This window comes from Heterocephalus glaber, unplaced genomic scaffold, assembly GCF_053883595.1.
Source record: "Heterocephalus glaber isolate CG9 unplaced genomic scaffold, H.glaber_assembly_v1.0 deba00001472, whole genome shotgun sequence".
NCBI lineage: Eukaryota > Metazoa > Chordata > Mammalia > Rodentia > Bathyergidae > Heterocephalus > Heterocephalus glaber.
The window spans coordinates 73,062,441-73,077,777 of NW_028258315.1; the positions used below are offsets into that span (position 1 = coordinate 73,062,441).

Genomic DNA, 15,337 nt, shown 5'->3' on the forward strand with positions numbered 1-15,337 from the left:
CTTTGAAACCACCATCAGTTGGATATACCATTACAAGTACCAAAAGAATCCTAATTAATATTTTAACCAAAACTTCAGATTAAGGCAATCGTATTATTATCTCTTTGTACTGCTAGTCTTGTAGGAGATTTTGTTATGAGTAATTGATAGTCTTAGGTATGGTATACTATGAAGAGATACAGGTATTGAGATTATTTATGATTTGGCTTTGGAGAAGTTGTGCAGGATTGGGGAAGCCAGAGGCCTGAGTTCTAAGCAGGACTAAGAATGCCTTCCATGACTTGAAAAATATAGTTTAGGTAAAATTACCACTGAGTAGTAGTCTTTAAACTCTGTTCCCATCTTCTTAGAAAAATTTTGAAAAATTACATAGTATTTTCCCATTTTTAAGTTATCTAAAATTCTCATTAAAAGTTTAAATAAGTTCCAGATCATGATAACTCTACTCTTCTCCTTTAGAGATATATTCATTGCTGGTAAAGGCTGTAAGACCCATTGGTTTATGATGCCTGATTAATCATTACATGAGGCTTTTCCTTTGTTGGTGCTCTCCTGGGAAGGTTTTTACACTCTGAGGCAATGGACCATAGTAAGATTTATGTGCAAGGAATATCCTTTTTTAAAAAAAAAAAGATGATAGGGAAATCATAATGCATCTTTTAAATCTGAACATTTTTTGACAGAGAAAAGGGAAACTACGATATCTGTGGAAGGAAATAAGAATAAACCAGGAAAAAAAGGAATATATGGTGACTCGTGACTTTAGCATTAGAATACTGATGAATTATCAGGCAAATCAGTACATAAATAAGAATTCATAGATGCTGAAGATATGATCATTATTTCCCTGAGAACTATCCATTTTCAGTAACCCTTGAAAAGTTTTATATAACCTCAAAGGTTTGTGCAACTTTATCATTAAGCTAGTGTCCAGCCATACCAGTGAAAGTATGAAATACTTCCAAAAGTAGAATAAATGTAATTGAGATAATTAATGAAATAGAATGAAATAGCAATTGAAATTCAAGCAGTTGTGATTCATATCAGAAACTACAACCAATCTGTGTTTATAAGGCTTCCTTCTGGCTTGAGTATTAGAGCATAGAGCTAGAGCATTTGTTACAAGGGATTTGCTATTTATTTTCAAAATAAACTGGTAGTCTTTCAACATAAAAATTTATATAAAAGAAAGAAAACTTGCAACCTCTTCTAATTACTAGAATAAATTTCTAAATGAAATATTTGCCTCTAGCTATGGAGAAAAGTAGAGCCTATGATCAGGAAATCACCTGGTGTATATAAACAGTTGCCATGGGCATAGACAGAGATTCCTTCATTGTGGGATGGAATCCTCTTCACCGGGCTTGGGGAACCTTGTTTTATTTTACAATTTAACTCCTCAAGGCAGTCAATAGACCTCTAGCTCTGTAAGCAAATTTCTAGGGAGGCAATGTCTTAAAATATATTTAATTACCAAAGAGAGAGTCCTCCAGCAAGATGCCTTCACCCTTCCCCTTGCAGAATTTTTAAAGAGAAATCTGGCACCATCCAGCCAACTCTTTCTCCCCTAGCTGCCTGCTCTTTCCTTGAAGGACAGAAAAGACCTTATTGAAAGATTCCATTATCTCAAGGCAGCATGGATCTCTAAGCATAATATCACTTTTGTTTCTTTATCTCTTTTTTTCTTTACACTTTCTTGCTTTGTATCCCTTATTAAATGGGCTCAATCTAGTCACTGTCATGTCTTGCTGGCCCAAACCATCATCTGATTAACATCAATGGGGTATAGAGTCATACTGTGCTTCCTAAGTGGAGAAAGAAAAATGTCAAGAAGTTCCTGGCTTCAGTAAATAAGATCATATCATTCCTGTTATGGCTTATGTAAGGAATGTCCCTGAAAGGCCTCATGCACTCATAGGCAAGACTTTGGGAAGGTGATTACATGGGGAAGGTATACCTGGTTTTGTGTTAGGCAGTTGGGTGTGGTCACAAAAATTCAGGTAACTTGTTGCTTGGCCTGGAAGGATACATCTTCCTTCTTGGCTCCTCCCTTCTCTCTTTGCTTCCAAGCTTCCATGATGTGAGCAATTGCCCTCTGCCAAGCCACTCTGCCATGCCACTTTTTCTTTGAGCCAGTTGACTATGGACTGGAACCTTTAAAACTCATGACTTTAAATAAGCCTATCCCCCTCTAAATTGTGGATGTAGAGTGTTTGTCGCAGTGACAAGAAAGTTACTATGACAATCCCTGTCTATTCTTCATCTTTCCAACTATCTCCTCCTTCTTTCCATCTCCTTAGACACACTTAAAGGATGGCATGATTTGAGGTGTAAGAAGAAACATTTGTAAGAAAGGATTAGATACAGGAAGAGTGGAGAGCTAGTCTAAGAGTAGCCAATGAATCCCTTCTTGTAACATGTGATTCACGTGATTCCCGGGCACTTAGTAATAGGAGGTTGCTGGATATTTGATGGCAATCTTTATGTCAAGTCACAAATCAAATAGGGTTATCATCTACCTGGTGAAAAAAGTATCAAATGAAAGATAGCACCAACACACTGGTCAATATACTGTTTAGAAATTCTTAAAGCAATCTTACGAGTGAAATATGCTACAAATAATTTAACTGGTTAAGAAATTTACTTCCTAAAAGGAGCAAACAAATATATGAAAAAATGTTCAACATCACTCATCATTTGAGAGATGCAGATGAAAACAACACTAAGATTCCACCTCACCCCAGAAAGAATGGCTGCTATTAAGATATCAACAAACAACAAATGCTGGTGGGGTTGTGGGGAGAAAGGATCCCTTCTTCATTGTTGGTGGGAGTGCAAACTGATGCAACCACTGTGGAAATCAGTATGGAGATACCTCAAAGAACTAGGGCTAGAGGTCCCATGTGACCCAGCTATTCCCCTGCTGGGTATCTGCCCAAAAGAATTAAAAGAATCATACCACAGTGATATATGTGCACCCATGTTCATAGCAGCACAGTTTGTAATAGCTAAAGCTTGGAAACAGCCCAAGTGCCCATCAACTGAAAACTGGATAAAGAAAATGTGTTTTTTTTAATATAAAATGGAGTACTACTCAGCCATAAAGAATGAAAAACTAGAGTCATTTATAGCTAAATGGATGCATATTAAGGCCATACTCTTAAGTGAAATAAATAGGACACACATGTGTAAATACCAAATAGTTTCACTAGTGTGAGAAACTGATAGTATAAACAAGGGTTAAAATGATTAAAATGAATAACTGATAATTTGAAATAGGAGAAAAGGTCCAAAGATGAAGGGGTGAAGGGAGGGGAAGGGGAAAGGAAAAAAGGGAAAGGAAAAACTATGAGAAAAGAAAAAAAAATGGAAATGAAATCTATGTAAATAGGTAAGGGCAGAGGGAGTGAAGGGCACACAGGTAATGGGGAAAAAAATAAGAACCAAGATACATCATGTACAGGTACAAACACCCAATGATAAATGTAAATGAATTATATACCTAAAATGTACCAATAAAATTAATTTTTTAAAAAAGAAATTTACTTCCTATATAATTAAGTTTCTTAAATAGTAGAAATATTATATACTTCATATTTGACTTATAAGTTAAGTTATTATATTCATTGAAAACTGTTAATATTACTTTTTGCAACTTCATGTCCCAAGTTGAAGAGGCCATTCTAGATGACTAAACACAGTTTTCTCATAGTTTCCACAGTTTTCATATGTATAATTCCTTCATTTACTAATATAGTTAATTAAACATTGCTGTGGTTTTAATAAGCTTGGCTTCATTTTAACATGTGCAGTGGAGAGGTTGCTAAATGAATAGCTATAATCTACCTAATTTTAGAAGGGGAAAACAATGGGTTTCAGAAAAAACAAACTTGCATTTGTGGGTCGCAGTAATTTTTAATTTCCATAGTGTACCCATTTTCATCCTCCTTCATTAAAGAATTCCTCCTTTTATTATCATCCTCAGTGAGATATGCCTCATGGGTATTAGAAAACCCCACATATTAACCTAATGTCTCAGAAGTTAGCCATTGAGTTGCTGGATATTATACTATAGAAGGCTGAACAGTGGTTCAGAAAGATGCATATGACCTACTCCTTGAAACTTGTGAGTGCTACTTTACCTGGAAAAAAAATATTATGTGATTAAATTAAGACCGTAGACATGGAGATTGCCCTGGATTATTTGCTTGGGCACTTAATTGTACTCTCATCAGTGACTTTAGAAGAGGAAGGCAGTGAGAGAAACGAACACAAAGAAGGCAAAGTAAAGACAGAGCAGAAATAGACTGGAAGAAGTTATACTGCCATCACTGAAGATCACAAAAGGGGCTGATGAGACAAGAAGATATATGGGGACTGTAGCCCAGAGCTGGGAAGGACAAAGAAACAGATTTTCCTCTAGAGTCTTAGGAAGAAGTTCAACCCTGTTGACATCTTGATTTCAACTCAGTAAAACTCATTTCAGACTTCTAACCTGCAGAACTATAGAGAGTAAATGTGTGATGAGACAATTCCCCAAGTTTGTGATTGGTTGTTACATCAGCCATAGAAATCTAATGCAATGATGGGCAAAAGGGCCCAGAGAAAATATTTACTTGGTCAGTTAGAGGTCTCACTGAATTCTGAGATTTTTTAACAAGGCTACTGATTTAAAGTTAACTAAACCGACTCTCATGGAATATCAGGCTTCCTCAGTAACAAAGACATGGAGGGAAAAGGGAGCCATTTGCATCATATGTACTTACTACACGAACATCGCATTGGCTGACACTCTCAGAACCCCAGGGAATTAGTCAGAGAACTGGAAATCTGTAATCAAACTAGTGAGTTGAAGAAAAGGACCAGAATGTGACAAGGCAGGCAGAGAATTTATAGTTCCACTAAAGACCACTCAATTATATGACTCAAGAAAAATCACTTGAAATCGGTTCAGACAAGAGTTCCATTTCCATGGTTAACTACAAAACCTTTGGATGCCAGATGGCATGGCAACTATAGGATCTATTCTACATTTTTTGAGCTCGAAATATTTCTCTAGTTCATTGACTTACAAAATGGATTCAAATAAAAATTATGAGGTCATCATGTGTCCAGATAGTCTCATCCTAACCAAGCTCTCAGTGTTTCTCTGGAATATTTTCAAATAGTATAATCCCTTTTACAAAGTAACAGTAGGGCTGAGTGAGTACTTATCTTAGAGTCAAGAGTTTAATATCTTCTGGTCAGGCATGGGAGGAAAATTTAAAAGAAAGTTTAAATGTTATATTACTGGAAGAATGTCAAGTAGGTTTAAAGTTAATCCTTAGAGTATACTTGAAATCAAAAGTGTAACACCCATGACTGTTTTTTAAGTATTTTCAAATCTTTTGCTTCCATTTTCCTTACTTTACTCCCTCTACTGTCAGTGTTCTGACAAAAAATGGTATCCGTTTTAAAGGAAAGAATGTGGCTATGATTTTCTTAGTGCTTCCTAAAACAGGGCCATCCCTATTCTTCATCTCTACTTCCCCCATCTAAAATCATGTCCTATAAATACCAATAATTCTCTAAGGAGTAACATGCATATTTAAATCGAATGATTAGAAAGAGTTCTAGCTGGGATACAGTCATGTAATTATTTGCAGATATAAATAAAGACAAATTCAGTGGCAAAGAGCAGTGTAATATGATGGATATGAATACAAGGCTAGACAGCCCCTGTTAAATCTCAGCCCCTTTACTAGCTAAGCAAGATACCAATTTTTCTGAAATTCACACTTCTAAACTGAAAGTGATGATGATAATACCTACTTTCTAGGGTTATTTAAAAGGTACATATATATATATATATATATGAGCACATGCACACACACATACGCACCCTCACCCACAATGTAAAAGTACTTAGTACACAGGTTGGAAAATAGTAAATGCTCAATAAATGTCATCTACTTTTAGGCTATCTTAAGTCCAACAAGACAACAAGAATTTGAATGGAAATACTTCATCAAATTATAATTTGTTATATTCTGCCTTGACAAATAATGACTGAAGGGAAAAAAACTAATCAGGTGTATTAGATATGGAACTGGTTACAAAGGAAAATGTTATATAAAAATATGCAACTTTTCATTATAATTATGCATACAAGATGTATGAATTTTGAACATCAAATGGATTAAAGATTATACAAAAATATTAGTCTTTTCTTGTATTAACTTGCATATTTGTTTTTTGTTTGCTTGTTTTTTCTCATTTCCCTAAATGAGTCAGAACTTATTTTTGATGCATATTTGTATTGTATTGTAAGTTGACTACAAACTTTCATTCTTATTCCTCCACTAGGAATTTTCCAACCAGCAACCACTTCCTTGCTTAGGAACTCTCCAATGGTTTCTCTTCACAAAACAAACAACAAACAAAAAACAAAAACAAACCATAAATCTCCCTACTCAAGATTACAAAGTGTTGCATACTCTGGTTTCTTCATTTTTCTCTGACTTTATCTCCTTCCATTCTTTCCCACGTATATAGATTTTCTCCTTATATACTGAATATCCATGCTCACCCCCTCCTATATCATACATACTGTTTCCTCTACTTGAGATTGTCTGCCTTCTGAATGCTCCTTATTTATCTTTCCTTTCCAGTCAAATATTAGATAAAACCTAGCTTCTGAGTGAAGACTTAACTGATCACATAATCATTTAATCTCAAAAGTGGTCACCTTAACATTCTCTGTCACTTCAGCCTATTTAAAGTCTCTGCATAGTACTTATCATTATTGTATGCAGTATTTTTCTTGTTTGCTTCAATTTATTTATTTAAATGTTTGTTTGTATAATTACTAGCCTCCTCTTCCCTAGCATAGGTGGAGAAGTTTCTATGAGAGGCATGTATGACTTACTTTCAAAGCACTCTTGGACTTTGATTTTTAGCAATAACAGAGATTTTCCTAATCAACATTTGCTATGGTTCATCAAGTGTACAAAATGTAGTCTTAATTTATGTAAACCAGATTGAGACACAAAAAACGTTTTGACAGAAACAGGTACCTTATTCTAAAAGGTCTTCCTATTCCATGAGATCATTTTTCTCCTACTAAAGGTCTATTTCTTTTGCATTTTGACTAATTTATACTAAAAACCTCAGAGTTTTATGTAGAAGTAACTGGAAAATATTTCTATATATTTACGTTTGTAAAAATACATCAACAAGCCCATTGATGAAATTGGAGGCATCCAGGTTCCACTCACTCTACGCCAGTTTGAAAGATTCCTTCTCCCAGTACAAAAACAATGAACTAAATTTACAATCAACAGCCAAGAAGGAAGCAGAAAATTAAAACAAGAGATTTTCATACATTCAATCTCAAAACCACACCATTCCAAAAATTCTCCCAACCTACATCACTTTGAAATAACTTTAAAAAGAATGTCAAATTTCAGTAAAATTACCCAAATGCATGCCAGTTAAGATATGCTTCATTGCTCATCTCTTTTACTCAAGAACAGCCTATTTATTATATGAACAGCCAAACGAACGCAGAGATAGCAACTCTACATTTAAAATATACCTTCATAAAGCATCCAATTTACTAAATATAGAAACACAAGGTACTTACGGCAGGCTGTCCAGTGCAGTAGGTATAGCTGGCATGGGACTGGTAGTGCAAGCTTGCTCTTGGAAAGGAGTATGCATTCCACACAGGTTGGCTGCTGTTCCACTGGGAGCTGAAGCCAGGACTCATGGTCACTCGTGACTTACTAGTTTGATAGGCCCTCACTGTGGAGCTAGACTATCAAAAAGAAAGAAATGCAATGTAAAGTCAGCTCTGTAAAGCACAAGCCAGCTAGGTTTAACAGCATGCATTCTCAATGTATGACAGAGGACTCAGTTGACTAGGGAAATTGCTGATGGCTTACAAGGAAGCATTAAATACTGTTCTGATTAAGATAAAAATGTTTTCTCACTGTTACAAATTTTACTGGATCACAAAGCACAAAGCCTCATTGAAAACAGTTTTGTTTTTTTCCTAGTTGCAACATGCAACTCCATCCTTCAGAAATGAGTTATGCTTTAGCGGCAATAGCAACAGTGATATTTTCAATTACACAAATGTCCTTTCATCACAGTGTTCACCTTAGAAATTTGCCATTAGTCTCATCTGAATGCAGTAAATAAAAATCTTAATGTACGAGGATTACACTAAGGCACAGGTTGGTGCCCAACTACAAATGGTCTTCAAATTTCATGAGTCTATTGCTCTTGTGGGGAAGACATCAGCAGAAATCTGGTCACACTCCAACAGGTCAACATTCTGGCCTAGAGTCAGCAAAATGGAAAGGATCTGATATAAACATTTATCCCTAAACTGCTCTATCAATATAATTGAAAATAGAGGAATAGTAAAATATCAACCTGCCAGATGTGAAATATTGGTGGTTCATAACTGTATATAGGGTAGTATTTACTGAAAACAAAACTCACTTGTATCTTCTGTCATTCTTTGTCCTCAGATGGCCACAGCATATAAGGCATATAATAGTTCCTTTTCAGAGAACACTTTCTATCATCAAATTGCAATAGCCACTTACTCTAGTAGCACAGTAACTTTCACAATAAATTCTATTTATAAATCTATGGGTACATGCCAACTCAATCACTGGGAAAATGTGCTAATCGCATTGCTATTATATTCAGGAAACCCAGCGGGGAAGGAACTTTTACCCAAGATCAAGTTTCCATTGGGCTAGATTCTGATATAATTAGATACTTAGGAGAACAACTTTTCTGAGGAGAGTTGAGCGTTTTGGCATAACCAGAGCTCAGCAATTCAAATACTTTAGGGAGGGTTATTTTTCACATAAGAGCTCAAAAATTTTGCAAAAGGAAAAGAATTTTGCAAAAATTTTGCAAAAGGAAAAATGATTGAATGGTAGTTCATAATTCCAAATATTTAAATAAAAAACTGGAAAAAACAGTCCAGTTGAGGTAGCCAAATTTATCTAGCTGTATATCTTACCCCACTCCTATCTCTCGTGAACATGTTAACTGTGTGTGCAACACACATGGGTCAACACTTCAATGAGATGTGCAGACACAGAAATAAAAATTTATAAATTGCTGCACATACAATAGGACATACTTGTTTTCAAGAAATAACAATAGACTTCTATATAAACAGGCCATTCATGTCATGTTTAATTCTAAGTATGGAAACTGCATTTGCATAAATACCCCCACTCTTTGTTCCATATACATAATCAAAGAAGAATTGAGCCCACTACCTAAATTACCTTTGACCGTGAAATGATCTCAGCATATGCTGTGTATCTATGCCCACTGAAATATCATTTACTAACTCAACTGCTTTTGTAAGTATGTAGCTTCTTCAAGATTAGGCCTTGTCATATGGTTAAGTTTCTTACCTGTTTTCACATTTACAGTGGACCCTCAAGTTACGACCAGCCTGACATATGAACAACAGGTTAATTAGGTTAATGGAAGATTCATCTACCTCTAGTTATCTATAGTGTGTACCCAGGTAAACATCCAGATCTCAGCTGTATTGACTTACAACTAACCCTCCTTGAGAAACCGATCAAGTTTGTAAGTCAAGGGTCTACTGTACATTATTAGCTAGGAGCCTTATATTTGAGCTACAAGTAGAGTTGTACACATCTTCTCTTTCTAATTTATATGTCTGAATGGCATCAGTCTTTCCTCAGTGATTTTATTCATGATCGTCTTTGCCTCCTGCAAATCTTTCCCCTTTTTTTAAAGTTCATGTTCAAGCTGTACCTCCTACTTTGTTCTATTTCTAAAGCTGTCAACTATGTCCCTGGCTTTCCAACTCTCATAAAACTCCCACAGTATTGCTTAAATACTTTAGCATGCGATTATGTTGTCTTATAGTGATATATATATATATATATATATATATATGACATATAATATGATCTCAGCTTTCCAATTAGGCTCCAGAGAACACACTGAGATCAAGATATTGCATTGCCTTTTCCACAGCTAAGGAGTTGCATCTGCCTTGATCTTTGCAGACACTAACAGTGTTTACCCTCCTCATTACAATCATTTTTCCCTTAGATTCCATATTCCTTCACACTGTACCCTTTTTGTCCCTCTACTTGCTGCTCTTTTTCTTTTTTCTTCCTAAATTAGGTTATTTTCCAGGGCTTGATATTCAGTCTTATGTTTCAAACCTTTTTAACTTTTCTTTGAAATCCCCTTCCCAGTCAAATTGTTAGTATTACTTCTAAGAAGATGACTCTCAGATAAAGTTTAAAAGTCCAATGTCTCTCTTGAATTCCAACCCCAAAATTTAAAATATCTGCTGGATATGGTTAGATAAATTTCAGTCACCCAAAGGGAGGCAAACTTTTATTACTGTTCACAAAATTAAATGAATTAATAGTTTTATTATAAACTTTTATCTCTCTCATAGCTTCATTATTTTTGAAGGTTATGGCCACATGTTGAAGATTATAACCATTACCTTGAAGCTTTAGCAAATTTGACTCAAACCTCCTCCAACTTCAATTATCAGTATTACCAAATTCTATTGAATCTTTTCAATGGTTCTTGAACAAATTTGTCTTTTCCATTCCTATAACCACTGTCTATTTTTAAGAGTTTCATCAGTTTATATAAAAGCCACTAAAACTGAAATAAGAAATTCTCTCTTAACCCTTGATTGACCCTCCAAAATGACATCAGACTTAGACTTTCTAAAAATTCACTCTTAGGATGTGAGTACTTGGTGAAAAATGTTCAATTTCTTTCCACCATCTTTAAGGTAACATCAAAACTTCTTAATTTCTTACTTGAGATTCTAAGGTTATCCTAACATCATATTCTTTCCATAGAATCTCAAACTCTAAATATGACTTGTATGTTCATTCCATTGTCACAGCCATCCACTTCTTGGAATAGCCTCAGCTCTTAATTCACACTGCAGTGATCCTGCCAGACTCAACATTTTCTGTAAAACCTCAACCACTTTGAAGGGCCTTGTTTCTACACTCAAACTACTATTTTCTTCCAGGGTCATCTGACCTTTTAAGTGTCTACTCAGTAAATCAGTTATAACTTCATCAGTATAACTCACCAAATTGCTTAATCTTTCACAAAATAATTGTTAACATCCCAACACAAATTTTAGAACACATGATTTAATTGTGTTCCCTCAAAAGCATGTCACAACTTAAGAACTTGAGTACAGGTAACTCATTTGGGGCTTGATCTCAGAGAAAATCAATAGTAATTGTTGTAGAGACAGAGAGTAACCCAATAAGTTTGCATCATTGAATAAATTATTTCTGTGGAGAACTGAGGTTCTATTGTACTGGGGAGGTCTAAGAGATAGTGTAGAACACATCAACACATATTATGCAAAGAAAATGGAGGATTTAGCCTACAGTTCCCACTAGTGTTGTAAGAGATGTTCTTTCTTTCTTTTTTTTTTTTTTTGCTTAAATTCTTTTATTGATACATTTTAGGTATACAATACATTTACATTTATCATTGAGTATTTGTATCTGTATATGTTGTATTTTGCTTCTTATTTTTTCCCCATTCCCTGTCCTCCCTTTACCTCCTCCACCCTTCCCTATTTACAAACACTTTATTTCCATTTCCTCCTTTTCTCATAATTTTTCCTTTCCCTTCTTACTTTTCCCCTTCCCCTCCCACTTCCCCTACCCTTTGGACCTTTTCTTCCTATTTCAAATTATCAATTATTCATTTTAATCATTTTAATCCTTATTTACACTTTCAGTTTCTCACACAAGAGAAACTATTCAGCATTTACACATGTGTGTCCTATTTATTTCACTTAAGAGTATGGCCTCAATATGCATCCATTTAGGTATAAATGTCTCTAGTTTCTCGTTCTTTATGGCTGAGTAGTACTCCATTTTATAAAAAAGCAATATCTTCTTTATCCAGTTTCCAGTTGATGGGCACTTGGGCTGTTTCCAAGCTTTAGCTGTTACAAACTGTGCCACTCTAAACATGGGTGAAACATATATTGCTGTGGTATGATTCTTTTAATTCTTTTGGGAAGATATCCAGCAGGGGAATAGCTGAGTCAAATGGGACCTCTGGTCCTAGTTCTTTGAGGTATCTCCATACTGATTTCCAAATGGTTGCACCAGTCTGCACTCCCACCAACAGTGGAGAAGGATACCTTTCTCCCCAAACCCCTGCTAGCATTTGTTATTGGTTGATTTCTTGATAGCAGCCATTCTTTCTGGAGTGAGGTGGAATCTCAGTGTTGTTTTCATCTGCATCTCTCGAATGACCAGTGATGTTGAACATTTTTTTCATACATTTATTTGCTGCTTTTACTTCTTTGTCTGAGAAATGTCTGTTCATTTCAGATGCCCCTTTTTAATTGGGTCTTTGAATTTGGGGGGTCTGATTTTTTTCAGTTCTTTATATATTCTAGATAGTAGTCCTTTGAGGTACAGCTGCTAAAATTTTTTTCCACACCGTAGGTTGTTTCTTAGCTCTGTTGGTGGTTTCTCTCAAAATGCAGCAGCTATTTAATAAGATGAGATCCCAGTTGTTGATTCTTTGTGCTAGTTCCCGTGCTACCGAGGTTTTGCTCATAATGTGTTTTCCCATGCCATTGTCTTCAAGATTTCTACCTAACCTATCTTCCACCAAGTTTAGTGTTTCTGTTTTAATATTTAGATCTTTAATCCACTTCAATCTTAGTTTAGTGCATGGTGATAGGTATGGGTCTAGTTTTAATCTTTAGCAGGTTGAAATCCAATTTTTCCAACACCATTTATTAAATAGGCTATCTTTCCTCCAGTGAAGGTAGTTGGCTCCTTTGTTGAAGATGAGGTGGCTGAGTGTATCTGGAGTCGTTTCTGCATCTTCTAATCTATTCCATTCATCCTCTGGTCTGTTTCTTTGCCAGTACCATGCTGTTTTTATCACAGTAGCTTTGTAGTATAGTTTCAAATTGGGGATTGTGATACTACCTGCAATGTCTCTGTTGCCTAGAATTGTTTTTGTTATTGTAGGTCTTATAACTATTCTTGTTTTCTTTTTTTTTTTCTTTTTTTTTTTTTTTTTTGGTACCCAGGATTGAACCTGGGACCTTGTGCTTTCGAGGCAGGCTCTGGAACCACTGAGCTAAATCCCTGGCCCCCATAAGAGATGTTCTTGGCAGCTTTAATTCTTTGGCACTTCTGACTTGCCCCACATATAGGACAAAAGAAAGCTCTCAAGCAGGGTGTCCCAGGACACTGTTTATGTGCCCTAGAAAAATAAGTGCCAAAAAGATGTGGGTAGTGTCAATAGCATCTGCTACTATGTGGATGACACCATGATCTTCTTTGTGTCTGCCACAGAAATCCAGACCCTAACTTTGCATTTCTTTTGAATGATTGAAAGTAAGATCTCAAAAACATTGGTTAAATTGTCCAGATTACTGTGCCATTAAGGACTTGAAAGGATAATGAACAAATGAGATTATTAGGGAGGCTAGTAAGCCTGCAAAAAGGTACTTAAATCATTTCTCATCAGAAAAATGTAAAATGTAAAATAAAGCTACAACAATAAAGTAGTTTATACGCTAGAATGGCTAAAACTAAAAGGATGGACAACATCAAATGTTGGTGAATTATTGTGGGCTTAAAATTCTAATATATTATTGGTCACAAACTTACATGGTGGAACCACTTTGTAGAATTTTTTAGCACTTGTTTTTTAATGTAAAACTAATTATACTGCTACTTTGTGACTCAATAATCATACCCAGTTGTTTGCTCAATAGAAAATATATATCAGTTTTGGAAGAATGGTCATTTTAATTGGTTCTGTCTATATTGGTTCTGTCTATCCAGATGCAAAGCTTCAGTGATTTTTAAAAAAACAGCATGGCATTGACACCAAAACATATGTGTGGAATAGAGTAGAGGATACACAAACAATGCCAGGTACATTCAGCTATCTGATCTTTGACAAAGGGACTGAAAACCTACACTAGAGGAAAGACAGCCTCTTTAACAAATGGTGCTGGGAAAACTGGCAATACATATTCAGAAGATTGAATCTAGACCCACATATCTCTCCATCTACTAAACTAAAAACAAAATGGATCAGAGATCTAAACAGAAAACAGAAAAAAATCTGCTATAAGATAAAATAGATAAAACTCTTAAAGACATAAGTGTAGGCAAGAACCCCAGCTGAACAACTGAACAGAACAGAACCCCAGCTGCACAAGAAATAGCACTAAGAATCAGTAAATGAGATCAAATCAAATTAAAAACAACTGCACAGCAAAGGAAGCAACAAAGAGGGCAACCAGACAACCTATAGAATGGGAAACCTTTTTTAACCTTTTTTTTCCCCCCCAGGTCTTCCTTGGACAAAGGACTAATATCAAGAATATATAAATAACTAAAAAAAAAGAATATAAAAAACAGCTAAAAAACAGACCCCCCCAAAATAAAAAGACCCAATCAAAAAAATGAGCAACTGAAATGAATAAACACTTCTCAGAGAAGTACAAAGGGCTAATAAATAAATGAAGAAATTTTCAACATCTCTGGCCATTATGACAAGCAAATAAAAACAACACAGAGATACAAAGGCTGCAGCAAAAAAGTAACCTTTCTACACTGTTGGAGGGAATATAAACTAGTAGAACTATTACGGAAGTCAGTATGGAGATTCCTCTAAAAAACTAAAAATAGAAATTCTATTGACCAAGAGATTCTGCTTCTAGGGATCTCCCTGAAAGCTTTAAAGACATCATATAACAGTGATACACGCCTACTCATGTTTATAGCAACACAATTCATAATAGCTAAATCTTGGAAACAGACTATATGTCCATCAACAGATAAATGGATAAAGAAAATGTACATATTGTACACAATGGAGTACTCCTCTGCCATAAAGAAGGTAAACTTGGGCCATTTGTAGGAAAATGGATATAACTTGAGACTATACTGTTAACTGAAATAAATCAGACACACAAGCTTAAATATACATGGTTTCTCTTACACAAGAAACCAAAAAATGAATAAAGAGCAAAATAAAAGATAGAAAATAAGAAATAGAGAGATAGTTCTTTTGCAAAAGGGAAGGAATCAAGAGATGGAGGGATGGGGAGGGAAGGGAGAGTAAAGATAAAAAATTAAGGTGTGAGATGTACATGTTCCAACTCCCTACAAATGCAATCATTAGGTACTGCAAATACGAACTAATAAAAGACCAAGGTAAAATTATGCACAAAAAGACTTAAGTATAAGAATGTAAACAGTAGCTTTATTCAAAATAGCCCCAAACTGGA

The 15,337-nt window shown here is 35.2% G+C and overlaps 1 protein-coding gene across 13 annotated transcripts in view; it reads right to left on the reverse strand.

Annotated features, from left to right (window-relative positions):
- Rbms3 (RNA binding motif single stranded interacting protein 3) overlaps window positions 1–15,337 on the reverse strand; it is a 1,369,918-nt gene that overhangs the window by 791,287 nt on the left and 563,294 nt on the right. For all 13 annotated transcript variants that reach the window (XM_013077038.3, XM_013077039.3, XM_021238654.2 and 10 more), the window contains one exon: window positions 7,625–7,798. In XM_013077038.3, coding sequence (XP_012932492.2) covers window positions 7,625–7,798 — 174 coding nt within the window. The remainder of the gene's footprint in view (window positions 1–7,624; window positions 7,799–15,337) is intronic.